General features: G+C 34.5%; 2 protein-coding genes across 2 annotated transcripts; one reads left to right on the top strand and one right to left on the bottom strand.

Moving 5' to 3' along the window:
* Positions 1-3,937: 3,937 nt before the first annotated feature.
* Positions 3,938-8,061, top strand: LOC113392887 (IQ and ubiquitin-like domain-containing protein). Its single transcript, XM_026629498.2, has 5 exons — positions 3,938-4,882; positions 5,036-5,148; positions 5,371-5,579; positions 5,734-5,863; positions 6,233-8,061. Exons 1-5 carry the CDS (start codon positions 3,958-3,960, stop codon positions 7,361-7,363), a joined length of 2,508 nt encoding a protein of 835 aa, XP_026485283.2. The 5' UTR covers positions 3,938-3,957; the 3' UTR covers positions 7,364-8,061.
* LOC113392886 (protein wings apart-like) lies at positions 7,769-19,020 on the bottom strand. The gene is made up of 14 exons (XM_026629497.2): positions 18,403-19,020; positions 16,349-18,192; positions 15,936-16,124; positions 15,405-15,509; positions 15,054-15,197; positions 14,752-14,873; positions 14,472-14,598; positions 14,059-14,274; positions 13,519-13,714; positions 12,789-12,910; positions 12,549-12,712; positions 11,222-11,331; positions 10,680-10,864; positions 7,769-10,599 (listed from the first exon to the last, which is right to left on the bottom strand). Exons 1-14 carry the CDS (start codon positions 18,560-18,562, stop codon positions 10,327-10,329), a joined length of 3,957 nt encoding a protein of 1,318 aa, XP_026485282.2. The 5' UTR covers positions 18,563-19,020; the 3' UTR covers positions 7,769-10,326.
* Between the last annotated feature and the right edge of the window lie 7,556 nt (positions 19,021-26,576).

Raw genomic sequence — 26,576 nt, 5'->3', positions numbered from 1 at the left:
TGAGACTTATCTTCGCGGTTTGTGCTTCACAGTACCTATATAGGTATATTTAGAATATATATATATTAAACGTATTTAAATAACATTATCGTTTAAAGTCTCTCTACAAATAGCATCGTGTTTCTTTTATAAGCTCCATTTAATATTTCTTCTTACAGACAAAATATTTTATAACACTTATTTGTTATCTTTTTAAAAATACAATATTAAGTTTCTCAAAGCAGCAAAAAAAATTAGTTAAATACTTCTAAACGCACAATTTCAGATAGTTCCTGAAGTGGATGCTTCAAAACTACCGAGTGATGAAAACGCTTTATTCGCTTATACAAAGAAAAACTCCGAACGAAAGTTCGGTTCATCTTTCTATGACGAAACAAGCGAGTTGGGAAACAAAAACTATTAATGTAGAGCCTCTCACGGTCGGCTGAACAGCCGGTGTGTTTCGTTTGATAATTTCCGTATACAGGGGTTTTAATCGAATAAATCCGCGCCCCTCACACGCTTTCCCGCCCCAGGCATTGTCTGTCACGCGCAAAAATGTATACTATTCACTTACCTACGATTAAAAGAATACCGCCATCATTAATCAATATTGGAAGATATTCTACGAGGCAAAAGCAAAATCAAATAATATATCTAAGTTTTTTTAACAGTGGCCAACAGGAGACAAAACAATCAGAACGAGCTATGTCGGCTTCAAAATTAAGCCTTGCGGCAAATCCGTATCCGTCGTAATAAAACACATGCAAAGTTTTTCTTTGCTAAGCGAGCAGTGGCGGCAGCAAACGGAAGTGAAGCAACAGGCTTGATTAAAACACGTGTTTACAGAACGCACGTCCTCTACGTTTAAATGCAATAATATGAACGGGTCGGCTTGAACATCGCTATCATTACCCCACTTGGGGGGGCTATTTTAGATATAAAATTAAAATGCTCATACAAAGTGAATCCCATAAGTAACGGACTTTTTCTTTTTTATATGCTTTAGTTTCTTCTTATCATGAAATGTGTTATTATTTTAATTTACTCGTATACATATGTATATATCTTAAATTTAACATTTTTTTAAGAACTAGCAAATAATTAGATTTCATTGAAATTCTTAAAAAAAAAAATTATTATGAATTATCTGTTAACATTAAGTACTAAGTTGGTAAACACATAAGCAGACTGAGCTACCTACCGCTCGAGGCAGGTAAATCAATTAGTAAGGTGTAGATCTCGCTGTTCTCATGTACTAGCTCTTGTGATAGTGTGAGTATGCTACATTGAACTATTTCCACCGATTACCTGTCTACATTCGCAATCAAGCAAATTTTAGTAGACTTTACCATAAGGAAATCCTACAGAGAAATTGATTAGTAGTTTCTCACTGCACGTAAAATATATGTCAGCACATTTTACGTCTGTAAATTATAGTTTTACGGTCGAAAATCATTTTTATGTTTTCGGAGGAATTTAATATGACGCCAGCTATGCTCCGCACATTCGCTCTTTTATTGCGCTGTAATTTTATTGTTTTCTCAATTTTTATTAACTATCAACTACTACCTACTTAGATTCCTATTTTATGAATCAATAAGATCGTTCGAAACGACGGTATAAGGTTAAAACTTTTTAAAGGTAATTACTCATTATATATACATGTATATCAGTTTCTTAAGTAAAACTAATTACTAAGCTAAAGGCTTACAATGCAAACGTGGCGTATAAAATTAAATGAAATTAGAATAAAGTATCTACAGATTGCTTAAAGAGTTTGTTCTTAGATCTTTTTAAAATATTCAAAGGAGTTTACAGTTTTTTTTAAAGCTAAGCGGTTAATTCTTTCTTTATAGTGTATTCTGCTTCTTCACTGTCTATTATAATTTCATAGCAAGCCCCGAAGCGTTCCGTGTGCTTTTCCTTTATGATCAAGAACCAGATAATTACGTACGACTAGCAATCCTTGAAGTAATTTGTGGCAAATCGGCGTATAATTTTGTTAATATCTCTTATATTTCTTTAAATGTATTGTAACGTTTTCTTTGTAACTTGGCTGTTAAATATGGTTCCTTTCATTTTTGCTACGAAGCAAATTAAGGTTTATTTATTCTTGATTTTTGCAAATTATACTTCGGTGTCTAGGTCGAGTTACTTTGTTTTTCTGGATATGTAATGGTATATTTAATTCGATTTCAATAAATAAATTATACATATTTTTAAAAAAATATATTTTTAGTCTGTTTTATTTATTTGAAGTATTGTGGAAATTAAATGAAAACATTTTAAGTATATCTAAACTTAAATGTTATTATATAAAGTATATAACTATAAATGTTTTTCTCACAAAATATGTAATGAAAAAAACCTTATGACAGATCCTAATATGTTAATGCCTTCCAAGTCGATTAAGGTCTCGGTGGTAGCCGATTTCAAACGACTTATCTTAGTGTGTACGCAAATACACTTATTTGCGTACACACTTGTGCAGTCTTCATTCTCTCACTTTTATAACTTTGCGATAGGATGGCAGTCTGATTTGACTGGAACGAGATTAGGCACAGGACCAATGGATTATGTACTTTCCGAGGCACGGAATGTACACAGCCAACTTATTATGACAGAGATTTTTTTTCAAATATCCCCGGCTCTGTATTGGACCGACCGATCTAGGAACTCTGATTCTAAATTGAACAGACTCAACTAAGAAGACAATAGGTAGAAGTTGTAGCTAATCACTACCATTATGGAACTTACATATAAGTACCTAATAAACAATCCAAGCCAAAAATTAGCACAAAATCTTATTGGTCATATTTGGCCATAACGTATTAATTAAGACTTCATTACTTACTGGAGACATCACACGTTGGGTCAGTTTTTTTGGTCGCCATTAGGCTAATGAATGACAATAACATCACTGTTGCCTAGTTGGTATATTGTTAATTCGAAATTGCTAATTTTATTTATAATTCTAACCAGAACTTAATGTGAATGTTCAATTATAAATCGTTTTAGCTTTTATGATATGACTTCGAAACAAACAACCAAACTTTTATAATAAGTCAATTAATCTAGTCCTACTAACTTAAACACTTACTCAATATTTAAGAAAACGATAATAATACACTATTTTCTCGTTTAAAACTAATTATCACCAAATCATTTATTACATTCAGTTACCCATATACAGCCATGTATATGGGCGGTGGAGACTGGTGGATTGGTGCTGGCTGATATGGAAAAAGTTAATATTGGTAACACAGAATTCGGTGTTTAACTATTTTATAGTTGGATAAGTGTATATTTAGAAAAAATATCACCGATGTGAGGTTCTTGGGGGATGAAAGTTTGTAAGGCAGTTCTTCATATAAAATATTTTTTTAGTAATGTATACAGCTTGGTTGTTTTGTTTGTTATGTTCGATCGACAAACGCATTGTACCTTCGGCCAGGTGGACAGATGAGCTGCTGGAGGTGACGGGAGCCAATTGGATTTTGAAGGTCCGGGGCTTTAGCGCATTTTGGGAAAGGCCTATGTCCTGCAGTGAATTTCTGACGATGATAATGATTATATATTACACACAATTTATAATTATTGCATAAAATAAAAAAAAAAACTTGATTTAATTTTAACTCATGCGAAGTTGCTTGTTTGTTCTATACATTAAAAATTCGGAAACTATTAAACCTTTTACATTTAATTATGTACCTGTCTATATACAATTAATTTCTTGTTATTACTTTTTTTTTCATAAAATACACTATTTCTTTATGGCAATTATATTATACAATTAATGGTTATATTGCCACTGCCTTAATGTCTTATCTCCTAGCAACAGTATCGTAGCAAAAATAATATTTTAATAGTTGTAATTTTCGTGAAGTTTTTAGAGTTTACATAAACCATTGTTACAAATTGTTTATTTTCTTTTATATAATACTGTATATTATTTATTTACAGTATAAGATCAAAATGGACCCTCAAAGGACAATAGGTATTGCTCCAAATCCAGAATGTGTGACTGGCGCTGTTGCTTGTCAATGTGAACTAGGCCGAGAAAAATTACTTACAGCTCCACCCTATAAATGTACCTCTCGTGCCGTAGAAGATGAGGCAAAATCTCGTTTGCAAACAGCGCCCTGTGCTCGAGAATTTGAACAATATAAATGCCCAGTTAGTCACATTCTCATTAATTTCAAATCGCCTCTTCATCCCAACGAAGTGTTCAACAAAGTCTTCCCATCTAATACCCCAATCAAATTAGTTAAAAGAAAATTAGCAAAATTACTGTCTGTATCGAATAATAATCTTCTATTGACGAAAAATAGGAACGTACTAAAAGAAACGTGCCTTATTTCTGAACTAAAGACTAATGCGCTAGGAAATCTTATGATAGACGTGTTTACGAAGGACTCTGAGGAGTTTTCGCTATCATCTATTCCGAAAGAATCATATGTTCACGAACTGATACAAACAATGATGCCAAAAAAGAAGACAATGCCATTTATTGCTATTAAATTCAAAATAAGGAATCAAAATGGTGTATTCACTCGTTCCTACCATTCAATTATGAAAGTACACGAGGTAAAGAAGAATTTAGCAGGTGTCTTTCAAGTCGATCCAGACAATTTAGTATTACTGCGGGAAGAACGCCCATTGAAGGATCGTATGGCTCTAATAGACCTAGACTACGATAAGTATGGAATAGTAGAAGTGGAACTTCTAACTAAAGATAATGAGAAACTAGACGTAGAAAAGTTGTATAAAGAAATGCCCATAAATGATGTTTTAACAGTTATGGTGCCATTCGGTAGTTCATTAAAACATATCAACGTTGAAATATTTTCGGAGTTAATTAGGAAACCTTTTCTTGGTGGCTACAGAAACGTGCATACAGGTTGATTAAAATAATTTATTCTAATATATTATATAATCAATTACTTAAGAAAATAACTCATCAACTTACCTTTAATATCTGCATAAACTGCAAAACTTCATTCGAAGCAATTGAATATGTTGTAAAATATCTTCATTTATTGTATAATTTTAGGTGCGATTTTTCATCACGCCTATACACAAACACCACAGAAGCCTGAAAAGCTACCTCCAGAAAATAAAAATTGTCGAGATACTCAAACAGCAGAAATGCGTGAAAAAATATATGTAAGCATTTGATTAAGCTTAACAATCTTACGTAAGAGAACATACTCTTAATTATCCTAATATTACTTAATATTGCGGTAATGTAGTAGATACCGGTTAAATAATTTGTTAAGACTTTCATCCAAATATTTTTTATAATATACATAATTTGGTGAAAATTCCGTTGCCTTCTTGCTAATTGTTATAAATAGTAATGATAACCTTAATTTGTATATTTTTTAGGACACAAATTACAGTCGTGCGACTCAAATGAACACCGTACATGCATACATACCAAGTGTCGCTGACCGAATTATTGTGCCGAAACCTTATGAGACTTACGACGCTATGATTGCCAGATTAAACCATAATTTCTATGCTTCTATAATACAAAGAGCTTTTAGGCGCCACCAGTTCAGACAAAAAGTGAAAAATTGGCTGATGATATGCATGTAAGTTTTTTTATTTAAATTATATTTAATTACGATATATGGATACGAAGCCAATGTTAAGTACACTAATGAGATTTCATTTATGAAAGTTTCTATTATTTAACTCTAAAGAAAAAGAGAATTGTTAACAATAACTTGACATGACTATCTACAGGGAGAGAATTGCGAGAATGGAAGAAGAGAAAAGATTAGAACGCGAAGCTATGGAAAGAAGATTGAAAAAAGATTTAGTTACTAAAACATTTCCAAGGACACGTGAAGATTTTGATCAACTTTATGCCATGGTAATTCAAGTTTTAATTATTCATTTATTATAATTTGTAAAAAAGAAAGTGATGCAAATAGGGTAATGGTAATGTTACTATAGATAAAATGGTCACCACTGATGGTAAGTGGTCACGTAGATGTCAGTTGTTTCTTATTTCAAAACTAATGGAACGCAAACCGAGTGGTCTTTTTTCACCTTTCCCCTTAGGACTAACATACCTTTAGAATTTATAGTAGATGAAAACTTAAAATAAAGATTTGTTTAGCATGTGTGTGTCTTAATCTTCTTTTATCTTGTCAAGCCACTAAGACATTGATACACTACACTACCATTTTAAAAAAAAACTGTATTTTTTACTCATCATTCATATTATTTTTATTATAAGGTCGATCGCTGGAAACATGCTGAAATAGCAAGAATATCTCGACTTCATTCTAAAGGGCCTAAAATAGCTGAATTTACACTTTTATTAGATAAAGAAGTTGAACTTTTGCGATGCATCGAAGGTTACCGGGTTAAAGTAAAAGAGGATAGCAAAAAAATTAAGGAAAAACAATTTTTAGAAGAAATCTCTAAACCCGTCGCCTGGTATGGACGAGATGGAAAATTAATTACAATGGAAACTGTTGAAATTCAAAAAGCAAGGAAACTCAAAGAGCTCTACAACTCCTTTGTAAAGCAAGATTTGGAAGGCAAAGAACGTATCGAATTACTCGTCGATATGAAATTTGCCTTGCAAGATTTTCGTCATCCGTTAGCTGAAGAAATTATAACACTTTTGGATAGGGAGTGCGATCTGCTGGTCCGAAGATGTAATGATCATCAACTTGAATTTTTAAGACGACGAGTAGCCGCTTGCGTATTTCAGTTGATTAAAACCTCTGAACTTAATTCTGAAGTAACAAAATGTAAAGATATAAGAGACTACAAGAAAATGGAGAACGAGAGATTATACTTTTGTGAGATGTGTCACCAAGTTAAATTGAATACGGCTTTTCCCTTAAATGCAAAAATGAACGGTTTTTTGGTCTGCACATCTTGTTCGTGGAAAGATGTTTCGGAACGTTGTTGGATAGATATGACACCATATAAGTTTATCTTGCGAACCGTGCAACGCGACGAAAGACGAAGAAAATGTTGGGGATCCTTAGCATTTGTTCTGCAAGAGAAAGATATATTTTTCATTGTTGAAAAACTATGGCATTCTCATTCCGCAATCAGCGAATGTAGGGACATGACGGAGCTCAGATTGTGTCGATGGCATGTCAATGAGGACTGGTCCCCGTGGAACTGTTTCCTAATCACAGTTCAAGAAATGAAAGCACATTTGAAACTAGAGCATCCCGAAATGGTTTATGATGATGAACTCGTTCAAAAAGTGAAAAACCAACACAAGCTCGCCAAAGCAAACTTTGAACAAATAGTGACGGTAAACAAACGAATCACAGAGAGTGGCGACTGGGCCGATGTCCGCGCTCCTGCGATTGCTCGAGTAGACGCCGTCGAAAAAATTTAACAATATTTATTGTGTACTGAAATCATGACAATTGTATTTACTCTTTTAGCTACTTTACATTATTTTGTTTATTTTTAGGCGCTTAATTTAAAGCATTTGATGTAGAATGTGGCAATATTAAATGTTTTTCTAGATCTAGCTTGTATATCAACTGTACTGTCACGAAAAAAGCATCTAATAACATAATTAATTTACAAAATGAACTGTAGTGAAAAAAACAATAGTTAAGCTTACGCCTTTGAAATATTTATTGAATTGATTGTCTAGAGCGTGGTGTGAAAGATACATAGTTATTGCCACAGTAATATAGTATGTAATATTTTCACAAAATATAAATATTATTATAGATAAAATATTTTTATTATTAATCAGTCACGGGGTAAAGGACAGTTAAGAGATACAATATTTAAATTGTCCTTCTTTTAATATAATTACATGTAATATTTAATAACATAATTATTACATTACATTTACAATAATAATTTCTCAAGATATCAAACTCTCCCGATTATCTAAAATAACATATAATAAAAGTATTAAAACACAAGTGTGATAAAAGTGAAAATTGATAACGAAATGCATGGAGCTAAGCTTAGTTCGTACACCTACAAGTCAATAAATTACGTAAATATAATTTAGGCAATAAGAATCATTATAACTGTACAACAAACACAAAAACGCAGTCTATAAAATCCTAAGTGTTAAACTAAAATAATCCAAAATAAGTTGGTTTTAGATTCCCTCTATGATAAAACTACAAGATACAGCTAAATAAATTCTTAAAAATTAAGTAAAGCTGTCACAAAAATGTCGTTTGATTTACTGAAGTGAAATCTTTATGCTAAACCAATTGTTGCGATTTCATAATACCTGTATAATATTTAATCGAATCTCACAATTGTAACTCAATCAAATTCAAAGTTACCTTGCGTAGATAAAGTATAGATTTCAAAATTAAATTAAAATATAAGATATATAAGTGAGGCACTGTTCAATTCAGTTTCGATATTCGACTTAAATCCATTCAATTTCTGTTTGTAATTCGACAGAAAACCAACCAACAATTACACATTATATTTTTTTTGTCACCACAATTCATTAACATAACATTTGCCGTCGAAATTTTAGAAACAATATTGTGTTTATGTCGAATTTGACTTCTATCAAGCGTCGAAGACACGTTATAAAACTAAGTGCCTCATTTAATATACTTGACTTTTGACAATAGCAAATGAAAGTTAATCTTGTATCATGTATTCAATTGAAAATAAGCCAGTATTTTTATGTCATCACGTTAAAGTAGCATAATCTGCTAATAAATAGTTCCCTTTTGTTATTTATGATTCACTAATAAGTCAACAGATTAATTCATTTTTTTTTCTTAACGTCATTTAAAAGATAGATAACACTATTCGTGCATAGATAAAACGTTTTAGAAAACCAACAAACACATTAAGTAGAATGCCTTTATACATATTTCTGTACTTTATAGCTAAAAAGCTGTCATTAACAATTCATAAACATACATTAATTTAATAACTATTTCTGAAAATAACTGTCGACCAATTTAAAAGGGGCTATTAGGGGGATATTTTCTACCGTTTCACTTTTGAAGATATATTTAAATAGCTACTAATCAATTCTAGCGTCATATAAAATACTAATAAATTCCCTAGTACAGACGTAACTACACCTCGATTTAATGTTATGTAAGGGTCACTGCGCACAGACACGTTGCATTATACTGAATACCTTTCGACATCGACACTAGTTAAATAGAAATTGGTCGTTATTAGTGATTGTGCGTGATGACCGAAATGATTCTGATATTAGAACATTAACTCAGGCCCTCTGTCTGTAGTCTAGTGTGTCAATTGTCTGAAGTAATTTTCAAAATTAGGGAAACATGAGGATATGCGATAACGCTATCAGCTATTGATTAAAAGTCAAACATCATAGATTGTCCTATTTATTAATGTAAGCAAAAATCATCTCTCATTTGCGAGCAACTAACATAGTTAGTGTTTGTACATATCGCACGGAGAGGTCTCGGCTCTCCGAACGGACAAGCAACGATCTTTAGAATCTCATATATTCGCATACAAATAACCTCGCCTATCCTATTTTAGTCAACAGAGACCGATCTATTAACACTAGCTAAATTATTTACAATAAAGAATTGTGCCTCATCAGAACAATACTCGATAATTTGTAACTCTCTCAAAAACCTATAATACAAAAAGTGCTGACACAATATTCACATAAAAGAATACATATCTATTATACACTTACTCGACTATGTTTGCACTTTTATATTGCCAGGTCAGTGGCTTAAACTCGGAATATCTCAATTTAATTAAGATTTCATAACCCATATTCAATCAACGCAGCTAACTACACCTTATTAAATAGCCGGCGAACTATATTTACAAGATTATTTTAAAGAAGGAAGAAATATCGTTACAGAAAGGATGAGGTACTAGCCGAGTGCAATAACGCATTCATCTACTGAAATATAAACGATTTATTTTTACAAATGGCATACTATGTCTATTACTACGTTGACTCAATCAGAATTTTAATGGTTTATATTTACAAGTTTTAAAATGTAACGTAAATAAATCAGACTCACCAGATCTAGTCACACTCCTAACATTTTATTTAAGTTTCAATATAGACGGTACACTGTCGTAGCTATTTAATATGCTGCATTTGATAGTGGCATATCATTCAGCTTATCCCACAAAAACAATTTTATAGTAATATGTAATCAGAAATAATTTCGGTGTGTTTCTTTAATAATGGTAGTATAATATAATACAATAAAATCAAAACGTTTCTTTACGTCGATATAAAACTAAACTCATGTTTCACACTCGGTACAATTTGGGAGGCGACCAAACCGGATATCGTCCGGCGACGACACGTCGCTAGCGGGACCGAACTAAAAAGTGATATCGATTTCAGTGGTAACCATCTATCTCCATCGACGACGACATCCGATCCGAACTCGACGAGCTGTTCATGTAGTTCATGGAGTAGTTGAGATTGCTGAGCGACATGTCCTGCGGCACGTCGGACGGCGACGTCTGATAGTAGCTCGGGTAGGCGGCCGTGTACGGCGCGGCCGGAGCCGGCTCCGGCCGGGCCGGCTGACCGGCCTGCTTGTCGCTGTTCTCCATGAACTCGATTATGCGCTGGGTCGACTTCACGTGAGCTACGATCGCGGCCTCGGCCTGAAACATATGGACGGAACACGTCAGCGTACTCCGTCGGCGGAGGCGAGAGTCGGCGAGAAGCGGACGGGGCTACTCACGCTGGCGGTGAGCGACAGGAAGGTGAAGTACTTCTGCAGCGTGGGCAGCAGCGGCGCGTAGAGCGGCACGCGCGCGCGCACGGCGGCCGCGCTGGCCGGCGCCGCCACCGCCATGTTGCCCAGCAGCAGCGCCAGGTACGCGCCCACCATGGTGTGCTCCATGTGCGTGCCCGCGCGCGCCAGCACTGCGAGGGGCACGCTTGTATTACATACAGTATATTGCAACCATTGGAGGACGAGAGCTAGATTAGCACCTTTCGATATCATGTTGACGCGACATCATCGGTCGAGAGCTTGAATAATCTATTAATATTCATTATGGATTTGCGGCGAATATTGAAAGTAAAATTAAAGTGGAAAATAAGTAGTAGTACTCAATTTCAATCGAAGAAGTGGCAAACCTTTTTTAATATTTTATAATTAACATTTTTTACTTTTTTTAAATTGAATACACACTATAATATACAATTTTCAATAACAGAGAAAACAAACAAACAGAGCAGAAAAATGTATAAACTGTTTAATAGGTAATATTCCCTTACATTTAGCCACGGTTTCGTCAATATCATCTTGTGATTGCTTCTTTTTGTCATTTTCTGTTTCCTCGTCTTTTTCGCCATCTAGTAGAGCATCTGTGTTTTCTTCTGCCCTCCTATAAAGATTAACGAAACATTTTAAAATAAAAAAAATTGACTGTATATTATATAGATTAATGTCTACTTACAAATTTAGTTCTTTGTGAGTTCTAAATAACTAGATTCTTAAAGTATTTTGAAATTTTAAGTAGTTGCAATGGAATCAAAAATGTTATTTGTGCATGTAATATCAAAAAAATAAAGTTAAAGCACTTACGCCTATTATACATTTTCAGGTAACATTATCATTAGAACATGTAAATAGTAAAAATAAAACAGAAGAAGTTTTTTATTTCCTCCAATGAGATGGGAAAATGTGACATAAAATAATGTGGGATAGTTCTATGATGGTCATACTCTGTGGCTATGCTATATATAACAGCTTTTTTTTTGATTAAAAAATGGATAATACTAAGAAATTGATTGCATATTAAATTAGACTTCTCTGATCTGTATTGATAATTGAACCTTCTAATAATAATAACAACATCATAAATATCATAGCAAATATATTTCTATATCAGACAAAACATAAACATATTATTATCATCTGATTTCAAACTCGAGTGAGATCACTCGAGTTTGATGAGGGTGGAATAGGTAAGAAATAACATTTGTTCGTGTATGTAAACAATGGAAATGTTTAACCATACCACACATTAAAGCGACGATGTAGACCAGCACCATTTAAATATCTGACTCATACTGATTATGTTGCACTCATTATTCACATATAAATAAGACGTAAAAACGATATGTTTTAGACTATAAACCTTATTTTAATTTAGAAAGTTTAAATTATATTCTCTGTATGAAGTATCAGTATTATGCAGGCAGTTACAGGTTGCAAGTCTCAGAAGAAAAAAGAACACTCAATTTCAAAGTTTTGACTCAAATTAATATTACCTTTTACATCTCAAATAAAACCTTAATTTTATTGTGTAAGGTGACAGAGAAACCTCTTTATAATTTTTTTTTTAAGTAAATAAATCATTAGTAAATTATTATCACTGTTCTAATATTATATGAAGCATATTAAAAATATATTCAAACAGCATAAAAAACTATAAGTTATGAATAAATACTAGCATATTTCACCAATATTTATTTTTAAGAAGCACTATTTTCTTACTTCCGATTATAACATTTTCCAATAGTCACTTATAACCTAATAAGATATTTGTATGCTCAAAATTGAATTATCTTCACTTATATTACTGAAGTGTATTCTCACCTGGCTAGCTCCTCTCGCTTGTAGAATAAGTCGACGATAAGGTCCAGCGCCGATACACTCCGAGATATGATATCACTTTCATTGTCAACTCTAATTCGAACACTTAACAGTCTTTGAGTATTTACATCATTGTTCTGTACCAGATTTATTAAAAGCATCAACACCTAAAAGTAAACATAATATTTTAGAATACAACACAACATATAATTGTAAAAGAAATCAACTTAATAATATACTTACACAAACACAAAAATCAAAATTTCTGTTATCAGGTATGAAGTTGCCTTGATTATTTAACATTATCAAGCAGATTTCCATGAGCGATGGCTGTTCACCCACAACTTGAGCTCCAACTGCCGATGCTTGAAATGATAAAGAAATTGATTTCAATTAAAATTCTTATTATATTTGGCCTACTGCTGAACAAATGCCTACTCATCACTCAAAGAGAGGGTTTTAGTAGTATCCCACGCCCTCTTAGTATAGGACAACGGATACAAATGCTGTAGTAATTCATCCGATTTGAGCATGTTTCCTCGCAATGGTGCAAGTGAAAGCTCACTGTGCTTGTCTGAGTTTGAATTCCCAATCTACAGTACAATGGGGCAATAGCACGACTTTTTTTATGTAATAGCTAGGCGGACGGATAAATGTCACCTCCGCCCAGACATTGGCGCTGTAAGAAATAATAACAATTCCTTAGATCACACTAATGCCCCACCAACCTTGGGAGCTATGATATTATGTCCCTTGCGCCTGTAGCTACACTGACTCACTCGCCCTTCAAACTGGAACACAACAATACTAAGTAGTGTTGTTTGGCGGTAGAATATCTGACGAGGGGTTTGTAAATATCCAAACGGGCTTGCACACAGCCCTACCACCAAGTAAAATACGAATCAATCAATAACTTGTAATGTTGCGTTTTTACTGAAATAAATGTCAAATATACCTATTTTGATATACTCACAGGCGACGCCGAAGGAGTGCGACAGGTTGACGAGCACCTTGACGGCGGGCAGCGCGGCGTCCAGCAGCGCGGCGCGCAGCGGCTGCGACGCGCGCGCCTCGCTCGCGCAGCGCCGCAGCAGCGCCGCCAGCGTGCGCGCCGCGCCCAGCGACCCCGACACCAGGTACTGCTGGTTGGCCTCGTTCTGCTGCGTCACCTGCGGCCGCCGTGCTCTGTGTTACTCGCGTCTCGTGGCGTGGCGACGGTGTAGTGCGCTCTCAGAACGGGACGAGACGCTTATTCCGGCCCCAATTTATCGACAGATAAAACTTTTACTGACCCAAGTTGGCGTTGTACCCTTGTTTGTAACCCTTGGGTTCGGAAACCTTTTATACTAGCCACTGGACCGACTATGATGAATGATTTCCGTTACTTTATACTTTTATGTAATTTAATATGCACATTACTACAAGTGTGTTCTTTTTTATTTCAGCTATAGAAATAACCTCATTTCATGGTAATTGTCGAGAATTTAAGGGTAAAAAAAAGAAAGTAGCTCACATTCTCCAGGACGCGCATACACCTGTCGGCCTTCCGCAAGACGTCGACCTCGGCGCTGGTCCAGTCGGCGGCGGGCGACTCGAGGCGCGCGGCGCAGTCCTGTATGGTGCGCACGATGTGGTCCACCCCGCCCAGGTTGCGGAGCTCCTCCTTGAACCACTCGCCGGCTCGCTTCGAGGTCAACGACAGCAATGTCTCCATGGCGAGGTGACCGACCTGAGAATAGTCATAAATGTAACCGTAACAGACCAACATTCTCTCATATGATTTCTATTATTTGTTAACTACATTGCAGAAAACCAATAAAATGGTTATTTTGGGTGTGAAATCCTTTCATTTGAATTTCTATATTTATGGAATATTTAAAAAGTATCTTTTTCTGTCTTTGTTTTTAAACTGAACTGCTAACTTACTGTGATATTATCCAAATCCAAATGATTTGCCTTTCCTTGACTTTTAATTTCAGCGCATAGTTCTCGCACTCTTTCCTGAGTTTTTGCCAGTTGAGCTGATGTTAAGCCGCAGTCATCAAGAGCATTTCTGTGTAAAAATTACGAAAACAATTGAATAACTACAATTAGAACTAAAAATCTCTATGACATGTAGGATAACATAGTTCACTTTAGTTACATGAATAGTACAATAATTTATCTATCAGTTTATCATGATATATTAATCAAGTGTATAACTTACTTGTGTGATACATCAGACTCAAGTAGATTCAACATAAGTTCAAGTGACTCTCGATCCAGATCCATGTTTAGACGATCTTGTGAAAGCACAAACATCACTGTCGCTGTACACAATCCCAGGCTCTAGAATATATACTCAGTATATTACGATAACAGATATTTATTAAATTCATTAACTAAGAAAATGCTTGACTTTTTAAAATAATAATAGTATTATTTTATAGTGTTTAAATTCACATCATAAAAATATACCTGTAAATTAATAATGGAAAAACAGATGTAAGTGTTTTGGTACAAACTGACCTGATCGTTGGTGGCGTCGTGCAGCGCGCTGAAGAACTTCTGCACGGTGCCGTGTGCGCGCAGGTGCATGCGGAAGGCGGGCGCCGTGCACTTGCTGGCCAGCGTGATGGCCGACAGGCAGCGAGTCGACATTGGGTTGTTGTCCTAAGGAAATGTGTTTAATTACTGTATGTCCTCTGGATCTCCAATCGAGATTTGGGGTGAAATTTCAAATTTTTTAAATCTCCCTTATTCGTAAATTAAACTTTAGAATTCGGTCACCGGTATAGTGGATGCAAATGTTAAAATAAAATATGCCTTATGTTTAGATACTCTAGAACAAACTTAAAACTTAAATATTAGAATACTCACTTGCAATGCATCTAAAAGATAATCTACATCCTCATTGAATTCCAGGAATTCTCCAATTTCTTGTATTTGATGTGCCTTCTTAACATTCCGCACAACCGTGTAGTACTAAAACAGAAATTGTTATTATTTAAAATTCTATAAATATTGTATGGGAATAATAAAATAAACTAGAGTGTTTATTAATTCGGACATAAAATAATTATCTTAAAATAGTTTTTGTTTTAGTGCATTTACTACTTTATATAATCACTATGTTTTTTTTATTTTTATTTCAACATGATATTGTGAAAAATATTTTGAAAAATTTCACACCATACAAGTCATGACACCATACACTCAGTTTATACACTAAGTGTGCATGAGTGAATATTTATATAATAGATTATTCACTGAAAATCAACATAGTTATGTTCTTAAAAAGAACAGATACTATTTATTCAGAGGCAGAAAAAATCTGACAATGAAAACGGTACAAAAATTTGTGTAACAATATCTGTTATTGTCTAAACTTAACTTAATTATAAATGTTACCTCTTTAGCTTCTTTAGCACATTTGACACTTGTGTATGGTTTAACTGGTTCGTTCGATGTTGGATCATCCATGATTGGATCAGCTGCTCTATATCTTGTGACTCTAGTTAATTCTTCAGACACTTCTGTCACTGGATTTCTAACTTCCTGTGTCTCCGTTTGTTCAGGTCTAGGTGTCTCATTTCCTTTCTAAAAGTTTAACAATATTCAAATATAGATTTTAAGTTTTAAGTATTTTTTATAATTAGTATAGTTATATAAAAAAACTTGAAAGTACAGGTTAATCAAGCTTTGAATTGATCTTTTGTGATATGATCACAATTTACATTTATAAAAGTAGAAATATAGATACCATAATATTTAACAAAAAGTAACTTTAGCAAAAAGTATATATAAGTTATAATTAAACTTACATCATTCGCCCATTCGTGTTTGTAGAGATGACGTCTTTTCCTAGCTGGTAATGGTGAAGGATTGTCATTTACTAAAGATTTACTTTTAAATATAGAACCTTTCTTTTTAGTAATGACCAACTTAACACTTGGTTTGTCTTCAATATGTTCTTCAGAATCTACACCATGTGGAGATTTGAAAACTTCATCTTGTTGACATTTTTGTGACTCTTCCTCAGAAAACTCATGAGGACAGCTGTTATAAGCAGAATCAGAAGAATGTGTTTGTATTTGAGCTTCATTTGGTTCCACCACAGGATCAGAGTCCACTGTTGCTGGTTCTTCAAGTGATTCTGTATCTTTATCATGATTAAGTTCTTCTTGGCTAGGCAATGTGTCTTGCGCATCCATTTCTGCATTAGGACTTGAATGTTTACTGTTCTTATTTTTTTGTTTTTTTGCCTTTTTATTAGTCACAACATCAGTCTTACTGTTATCGCTTCCAGATAATATATCAATAAGGTCATTCTGTTCTATGTGAGATTCAGATTCTGTGTCAATTCCTTGTTGATTATCTGGTGAAGTTACATTAGTTACAGGCATGTCCGCTACTGCCTCTTGTTTCCGTCTACTCTTTTTAGCTTCTTTTTTCAAATCACTCACTGTTCTAATTACTTGTTTACCTGTAGATTTAGTTGCTAAAGCTTCTAAATCATCATCATTTTCACTATAGTTAATATTTGGCCTATTTCTTCTTGATCTCCCTCTGTTTTCAGGTGGTTTTGGTTCAGGTTGAGCATCCTTAGGCTGCTTTTCTGGAACTGGAGATTTCGGCTCAATATTTGTTGAGTCTAATTTTGCTAACTGTGATTCTATAGTACTGTCAGTTTGTTTGTTCTTATTAGATTCACTTTCTGTTTCATGTACCGGAGATGCAAGAGTTTTATATAAATCATATGTATCTGAACCTGGTTGTGGTGAAGAAGGTTTTTTGAGAGGTTCGTCATCAGAATTTTTGTGGTGACGTTTATGAGATTTGTGTTCTTTTTTTTCCTTTTTCTTCTCTTTTTTTGCATCCTGATTTATCCCTGAACATTTAATAGTTATTTTAAGACCTTCATGTTTAGGTGAGCATATGCTTTCCATTGTAGGACTCCTTTTGTGATCTGAACCCATATCAGAATGGGTATCCATAGAAGAATGTCTGTCTGAACTAGGTGATGTAAAACCTTCATTAGAATCTGTACTTACTATCCTCGATGTACCTTTGGATATTCGTAGTACTATAGGAGGGGGTTTACGTTCCTCACTTGTTTCTTTACTTGTTGACGGACTAACTACGTCCATCTTAACTGGAGATGGACTTGTAACCAAAGGACTAGCCTTTGGTGAAGGCACCTTAGGTTGTAATGATTCATATCTTGTGAATTCTGGGATTGGACTGTTGCTTCCATCCTCAGCATAATTTATTACTTTATCACGATTACGAACCAAATATCGTTTGTTTGGTGGTTGTGTATTTTCCGCAGTTGTTTCTTCCTTTTTTGATGCCTTAGTGGCCACATTCTTCTTCGTTTTACCTTTTTCAGAATTACGTCTGGGTAATTCTGGTGATGAAGAATCCCTATTGTATCTACTTCTTTTATTTGTTTTCTTTTCTTTATTAGAAGGATGTTCAGGTGAGAGAGGTGCAGCAGGTACTGGTGGAGCATATGTAATTTGTGGTACTGGTGGGTACAATTCTGCATTGCGAGATTTAAAAAACTTTTTTGGCTTCGGTGGTGGTTGTTCAGTTTCTACAGCTGGCACTGTCAAAGGACTATTCTGATCTTGAACAGTCTTCTTATGAACATTATTTTGATATGCTGTAATAAAAGTACAGAGTTAGGTCTAAACTATCCAAGATTAAGCATAAAACGATAATGTAATCTAATTAGAACAAATTGTTCAAAAACTGAATTGCAATAAGTATACTTTCACAATTTTGGCTAAAATTGAAGCAATTTTAATACGAAATTGTGTTTACCTGATGTAATTCAAGGCTAAACAAGAATGTATTGGTGAATGATATTTACCGTACGGTGCGCTTCTGATTGATGTGAAACTCGTAATTCCCCACTTGCCCACCGTCCCCGCCGATCGGGCTGCTGAGGGGCAATTACTATTTTCTCTGAACAGAGCGCTGTCCAGCGGCACAGCCACGCTGCCGCTTCTTCCTCTGCCCCAGCGCGACATACTGATAATTTCATCAAATACAATGACACCTGCGCTGTCTAACTAAATCAATCACTTCTTGAAATGTCAAAGAAGCAAGTAGCACATGTCGTCCTTATTCACGCATTCCACTATATATCTCAACTCAGAAATGTATTAACACTAGAATATCACTCCTTAGACTTTCTCTAATAGCAATGAAAACACAACCCATAAAGATAACACACCCGCCATTTTTACAGGAGCTATGTACTTTCCTCACGGACGCATTCGAACGTATTCATTTGATAATAATTGTCAGATAAATCACGTTCGCCTTTATTACAACTTACATTACAATTACTGACTTTCTTTGAACTTGTGAGGTAGGTAATTAATGTTGACTCAAACATTAATAATGACAAATAGGACACAAACTGCGATGTTGTCATCTCATAACACCAGCGGCGCCATATTGGCGAAGCAAAACAAGGAAGCAAATTACAGCCAATAGGCGCTGACTTTAAACCATAGACAAATTATTGTCTTTAGAATCGTTAAATATGCTCTATATTAGGTCAAATATATTAAGTCATCTATTTAAATTATAATTCAATTGTTCTGATAAAGTCAAATTTGTGATATATTTTCTACGCAAACCTGTTCTTTTTGAAGTAATCTCATTGGTTGAGAAGGCGCTCTTTGTACTAAAAAAACGGACTTGAATTGTTATTAAAAGTCTAGTAGTAGTTTGATCGAATGATAGAAGAAATATTTTTTAATAATTAATTGGTTTTTTGTTTTTAAAAAAGACAAAAAACAATTAGCTTTTAATAGTAAATCATAATATTATTGCAGCTTTGATTGTTTAAATGTATCTTCTAATCGTATTTATTATTTCTAGCACTCTTTTTTAAGTGAACAAGTAAATTTAAAATATTTTTTCACTAAATAATTTATATATATATTTATATTTAATTTAATTTATTTACATAATAAAAGAAAATAATACCTAAAACATACAAGATATATTAATACAATTACTCGGATGAATGGAGCCACAACCAAGAAAATTTAGAATTTTGCATACTTTTGATGTATTAAATATTTAAGAGTACCTATAATAATGAAAACGATAAAATATTAAATTAAATATCTGTATATTTGAGTTCAAAAATTAATTAAAATGTGGAATAGATACAAGAGCTAAATAAAAACCAAATTATGGCATTATGACATTGACATAAGGGCGTAGTTGTAGACTTTAAGCTTAGGAGTTACTTATATTTACTTAGTGTTAGGAAACATTTATTAACCCCTTCACACCTGGCGGGTCGTGCATAGGACATTGACAACAAAAAAATATCGTGTGGAAATATACCATTATTTTGGGTTCCTTTTCTGCATGGCAACACAACTTAGAGAAAAATAATGTTAACGGTTCACCCTTGATACTTACATCGCCAAATTAACGAACGAGGGCAAATAAAGTTACGTAGTTTCGAAATTGTTGATAAAATACCTAACTTTAAGATTAGAATCGTAAGATTTATTTTTGCTACTCAGGAACGGAGCAAAACCACCCCTTCCTTCTTCCCCCCCAATCGAACCCTCGCCTCGCTAATTAATAAACCATTACGTCGTTTTTCCAGTGCACAACACAGTACAGTGATTCATAAAAGTTAGGTTCAAATTAATTAAGTACAGTGACAATCGAATTAATGCCTCAAAAAGTATAGCTACACTTCCATTTGCCAAGTTGCATCGAAATCGAAAGCGCTTCATAACTCCAAGGGTTGGAAGGTTGATGCTTACTATCGGTTTTTTTTTTAATAATTTAACAACATCTAAGGGCTCACAGATACCTGCGTCTTTTTTACATTTTACTTTAATACATTTTGGCGTTTTATATTTTATCTTATTATTACTGAACATCAGCAGATTTTCACTGGACTTCGAGCTAATCGTCTTCTCGAAAGAAGTAGCTCACACTGAATTAATATACATTTGTTATTTTTTCATACTTTATATTTCTTTTGTTACTTTTTTTTAAATTATTATTATTACGATAAATATGGAAAGTTTCTTACAGCCACATGTTTTTTTCTATATTATATTTGATATAAATTATGATAAGTGTTTTTGTTATATATATTATTCAAAAAGTACTCCCTCCTAAAAGGCCGGCAACGCACCTGCAACCCCCCTGGTGTTGCAGATGTCCATGGGCGGTGGTAATTACTTTCCATCAGTTTCGTTTGCCCTCTATAACATAAAAAAATATATATATCCAGTGTGTCTAGTTAGTGCCACAACTGCGTGAGAAACACTTTCATGAATACGGAGCATCATATTCTTCGACTGGACTATGATAACGTCGCCGTAGGTCTGTGCCTGAGATTTGTGGATGGTCATGATACCTGACCGTTCGCCTTTTCTGTATCCCTGGTCCATCAGGAGTTTCTTTTCTTCCTGCGTATGTACAGATATAGTGTTTTGATTTGATCGGATGGTATATTGGCGTCGGTGAATCCTTCAATTTTGAGGGAGTGGATGATGGAGCTTGCGGAGTACATGCAACGGTAGACCTCGCTAATGGAATATACGAATGGCATATCCAGAGGGTTTCAGTACGTACAGGATAACACACTGGTGATGTGAACAGATTTTGTCTGTCGATATAACGCAACTGATTGACATCTCAGATGAGGACCACCTCGCTAGCTTCGGACAACTGTGTCGCCATTGCTATTGCTCCGAAATGGTTCACGAGGGCTTCGTCGACCGTCAGTCGGTACACTATATGCTCTCGTTTGACCTACTCACCAGTACGGATGCCAAAGTTCGTACTATTGATTTACGAGAGGTACGTCGATGTCCATATGGTATGTGGTGGTCCATGGTGGTATTTTTTGACCTTTTTCGGCCCTTGTTAGGTAGGTGCGGGTCGTTTTGGGCTTTTCCGGATTGTTGTCCATCAATAATTCCCTCATCGACTGTGCCTGTCGGTCCGATGACTCCGACGGGCCGGGGTCTGAATGCGACGTCTTGTTCTTCGGAGATACCAGATCGCGGATTAAATGCGTCATCGCCGTCACTGCTTGTCCAAGGCTCGGCCGTCTGTCTCGACGGCTCTTCGGGACCTGGGTCGTTCGCTGCGCCGCTATTTTTAGCTGCAGGCGCTCATATCCGCTTAATTGGGACCCCATGGTGGCCGGCTCTGCAGTGGGAAAAAGTTGTTGGGACCTCTGGTTTCCAGAATTCAGTAAACCAGAACCAGGAATTCGTAGCAGACTGCGATGTCATCTTTTTCAAAGCTGACGCTCATGGCTTCCACACTTATCGTTCTCGGATTCCCTCCGTGGTACTCCTCGCCCATTTTCAAGAGAATTGAGCACGCCATTGCAAAGGGGGCTTCGCTTTCCCATTCGAAGAGTGCGACCACTTTGTTTTGTAGTCGCATCAGTCGACAGATCAAGGCACCTGGAATTTGCATTGTTAGTGCGTCGATGGTGGTCGCATGATGCTTACTTTGGAAGAGCTCCCTTTAATGAGTAAGGCTAATCCAGGAGACACAGTCATGCGATCTGATCCCTCCAGGCGGCCGAATCCAATGCCCACCCTCTCAGTATCTCCATTCATAAAAAGAGCTACATCTTTGTTTTTGATGCCCGATGTACCGCTTTCTCATACGTTTTGCAACATTTCCGTGAACGCGGTGTATTGAGAAGGCTGGTTGGACGTGATGGGCTGGTGTCTTTTTACGAGCAATCCACGAAGAGTGTGTAGCTTTTGCCTAAGGGTGGTACTGATCACCCGGGTCGAATGCTGGGAAATCGACACCAGATATGTAGGTTGAGTTTGGTGTTATGTGCTATGTGGTGTGGTTTGTGCCTGTGAGGGTGTTGTGTTTTTAATATGTGGTTGTGTGTATGGTTAAAGATGGTGCAGCGGACGAACTATTTCTTTTTGCGGCTACTTGGCTGGCTTTTCTGGCGATTGCGAGGAACGGTGTTTTTGTATCCTCCTTCTCCATGATAATTTAGAAAGAAGACTGCTCCAGTCTGGTTTGAATCTGGCTTTCCAGTTCTAGTCTTCCTAGGCCGAATCTTGGGCATTCTAATATTATGTAGAGGATATCTTCGGATTCAGAGTGCAGACGCAAGAGGGTCTATCTTTGGATTTTAAATCGGTGGAAGTATGCCGCGAACCTCCCATGGCTGGTCAGAATTTGAGTGTCGGTTGGTGTTAGTACCGATGTTCTTAGCAATTTGTTGGCTGTCTTTTATCTGGGTTTGTCTTGTTGTTGGTATGGGAAAGCGTAAACATAGCACCCATGTATGTTTAAAAAAAAACTGTCAAAAAAGTTATAAGAGGTTAGCGACTTGGTCATAATTGTAATGGTTTTATAAATCAATTCAATACTTACTCGAGCAAATTTATGTCCACAGAACACTTTATTGTTCTCTAAGAGAATATTTTTACAGTATTTAAGAAGGCATAGAAGAATGAAAATTGTCATTTTTGTATAAAATATTAATTTTTATAGTATTTGTTAGAAAACATTTATTTTTTATAATAAAAAATAAATGTTTTTTATTGGAATACCTGTTTTCAGCATGTTCGTTAATGTATGTATATCTATGTAAATGTATATCGGGTTGTACGGTTACCTCTCAGGTAAATCTAGTAGAATAAGCGAAATGGCATATCAAGATGTCTGTCATGTCATAACTACCAACAAGCATTTAGAACGCCTTATGGGGTCCTGTTTTCATATCGTATAGGGTACTTTGCCCTTTAAAAGAGTCACTGACTCTGTACAGTCAAGTATTAGGTGTTATAATATATTGCTATTATTCTGATTGCCTCGTTGATCGATTCTGAGTACAAATCCTCAGTCAAGCCAGTAAAAAAAGTTCTAAAAATTCTTAATAGCATTTCGGTGCCTAAACTTTTTCTTGTAGTGTCAGATTTCCGTTTCCAGGGGATTATGAGAGTGAGGGAATAGGGAGTACATCTCTGCTTGCGATCACATTTGTCCACCTTAATATGTTCAGTGCACTTGGTAAGTGTTTTTTGAGAATGGCCGCCGCGACCAAAATCGGTCAGGAGGATAAAATCATCATAACTCTTAAATAAAATGTATTGTTGCCTGTCTTATAATAAGATAATAAAATAATTTAAATAGGTCGTATGGACCTATATAATCGTATATGTATGTATGGGCTAACGGTACCTTCAAGGTGTTAAGGTGTAATTTCAGTGTCGATAAAAACGACCCATTCTATTTATTTCGACATTTGTCAAAAGCTTTATTCATCTTTATTTTGCATTAGCGACCCCGGCTTCTCACGGGTTCAATTTATTCATAAAGAAAATGATATGATATACTTAAATGTAATTTATACCCTATAGGAATAATGAAACTTTCTAGTGGTATAATTATTTTTAGAATTCGACCATTAGTTCCAAAAGTAACCTGACCTCTTTATAAAATTGTACATACTTAATATGTAGATAACGTCAATATGAAAATATTTACTGTTATTTTGTTATGAAAATTAATCCAACTAAATATTATTATAAGTATTTATTTAATTTGTAAATATGATGTTTCGTTTCTTCTTCTTTTTGTATTTAATAACTTCCTAAAGTTTATATTGGTATGCCTAGGGTACTCTTTGGATACATGCCTAAGTATTTTTATGCGTAGTAGTGTAAATTGTAGTGAATGTCAAAAGGTGCATAATTTAGCACGGTTTTCATATTCATGGCTTAACATCTATTCTAATTATCATGAATTTTAGAATAAATTCTCCTTGTTCCAAACCTATAAGGTACTTACTTTGTAATTTGAATTTCAAAAATGGTTGCCTTATGCTGAATATTTATTGTTTGAATTTGTCCGACGGCCTTTATAATCAAAAATTTTGGACCTATATCGTAATGTATTTTTGTAAACATCCATAGATAGAAGCATAATATGTACCAACATACAAAGGATAAAAAAACAAAGGGTGTCAATAAATAGGTAACATTGTAAATACCTATAAAAAATTATATATGTTATTTTTTATGCCACAAAACTCAAATTGAAAAAAACAGGGACCAGGACCTATTTTTTTACAGCATAGACGTAAGCATTGTCAAAGCTTTGACTATGTACTTAAGACAGTTAATATAAATACCTACCATTTATATATATATGTATAAATGGCTGTGGATCTGGCATACCACACGATTACAGTGAGTCAGTCCATATGCGAAAAGTCTAAGTAGGTAAGATGCTACTAATACTTAATAAGTAAGTACTAAAAATTGCTAATTTCGAAAAACCATCTGGTAGTTTTTGAGTTTATGGCGTACTGCTATCAGTAGAGACACAGACATGGCGGGATAAATTATTTATAATAAGTATGTAGTGAATTAGTGATATAATAAATTAATCGAAAGTGACAATTTATTTTTGTTTCGCTTAGGTTGTAAGTACTTAGTAAGTCGGTTTAACTAAATATAACTAGATATATTATTAAAACTTATAACGGATTTTGAGAGATAATCTTCCTTTTTTTAATTTAATAAGTATAGAAATGTACTTACCAACTCCTTATAAGTAGGAAACCTATATACCTAATATGAAGATATACTTATTTAATATTACGTATTTGAAAAAAAGGTCAAAATCAAAATCAAGATATTCTTTATTCAAGTAGGCTCATAAAAGCACTTTTAAAAGGTATCAGGTTTCGGAAAGTAGATTCTACCGAGACGAACCGGCAAGAAACTCGGTAGTTCCTCTTTTCCACCATTTTAATTACAGAATATGTCAGTAACGAACAATTATTTTATTATTTATATTAAGTAAATACAGCCATAGTATATTTAATCATAAAGCTTAATCAAACTATCCACTTGTATTGTAAATAAAGAAAAAACATTTTTGTGACATTAAATCGATTCTTATTTCGTATACGTACATAGTTATTTATTCCAACGAGTAAATGTGGGGTGAATTCTCTTGAAATTGACAGAGCGGTGCCTCGTGAAATTGAGGGAGTTATAAAAATAGCGATGCGCCATTCGTCGGGCCATAATAAAAGTAGAAGGTTCCAACGACCCTCGCTTCATCCCCAAACTTTAATAGTTTTTCATTACTCAAGTAGACAGCCATAAAAGTAGAATAGAGATTGGGAAGAAAATTGCATGCCCTGCATAATGCGTGCCTACAGTCCTTGGAGCAATAAATTTTATTACAAAAGGTATTAGATTTGGTACTTACGATCTGCCATTTTTTTGTATGGATATACCGATGTTATTATATATTTAATTTAAAAAATATTGTCAACAATGTTATGGTCATGATAGACTAGTGAAAATAGCACGAACCAAATATGTATAAGGACTAAAGAGCCTTTATGAGCTATGTGTTTAAATATATATATATTTCGTGTCAGTCGCGGTGGAGAAAAATATCGTGTGGGAAATTCGAATATCTCGGATAAAATTCCGATACGTGTATCCACTAACGCGGAATAAATCATCGCCGTGGAAAAGGTACGAATTTATTAAACCTTATCGTTAAAAGGAGAGGGGGCTAATTCCCGATAGTAACACAGTTACGGTTTTTTACTTTACATTATTCTTATATTTACCTATATGTATTTTTTACCTACATTACTGGGATAATAATCTTAGAAGAAGATACCTAATATACCTAATTAAAAGTCAAGACCGTTAACAAACTCAATCGTAATTATACTTAGAAAAAAACGTTTGACGTTTTAGTCACATCAATATGTATAGCAATAACAAAATTCAGTTTTATAAATTTACTAAACGACTTATTACAATACCTATATGAAGTTTACAAATAATTCAAAATACTCTTATTGTATTCCATATCACACACTGATTTGTAATAGTAATTTTGCTCATATAACATTTTGTAAAAAAAAAAAAAATATATAAAAAAAACCATGTAATTATGTAAAGTATTCACTTTTTTTAATGTCAAAGCGTCAGATGTACCTTTGCACAAGATATCCTATTTAAT

Source organism: Vanessa tameamea, chromosome 12, assembly GCF_037043105.1.
Source record: "Vanessa tameamea isolate UH-Manoa-2023 chromosome 12, ilVanTame1 primary haplotype, whole genome shotgun sequence".
NCBI lineage: Eukaryota > Metazoa > Arthropoda > Insecta > Lepidoptera > Nymphalidae > Vanessa > Vanessa tameamea.
The sequence above is the reverse complement of the archived record's forward strand: the minus strand, read 5'-3'. Positions and strand labels throughout refer to the sequence as shown.

What these genes read in the sequence shown, in the direction of transcription:
- LOC113392887 (XM_026629498.2), top strand. Translation starts at nt 3,958, where the DNA reads ATGGACCCTCAAAGGACAATAGGTATTGCTCCAAATCCAGAATGTGTG. An exon ending in CTACAGAAACGTGCATACAG is followed by an intron (nt 4,883 to 5,035) that starts GTTGATTAAAAT and finishes GTATAATTTTAG; the next exon opens with GTGCGATTTTTCATCACGCC. An exon ending in AAATGCGTGAAAAAATATAT is followed by an intron (nt 5,149 to 5,370) that starts GTAAGCATTTGA and finishes TATATTTTTTAG; the next exon opens with GACACAAATTACAGTCGTGC.
- LOC113392886 (XM_026629497.2), bottom strand. Translation starts at nt 18,562, where the DNA reads ATGTCGCGCTGGGGCAGAGGAAGAAGCGGCAGCGTGGCTGTGCCGCTG. An exon ending in GTGCTAAAGAAGCTAAAGAG is followed by an intron (nt 15,510 to 15,935) that starts GTAACATTTATA and finishes TTTCTGTTTTAG; the next exon opens with TACTACACGGTTGTGCGGAA. An exon ending in ATCTTTTAGATGCATTGCAA is followed by an intron (nt 15,198 to 15,404) that starts GTGAGTATTCTA and finishes ACATTTCCTTAG; the next exon opens with GACAACAACCCAATGTCGAC.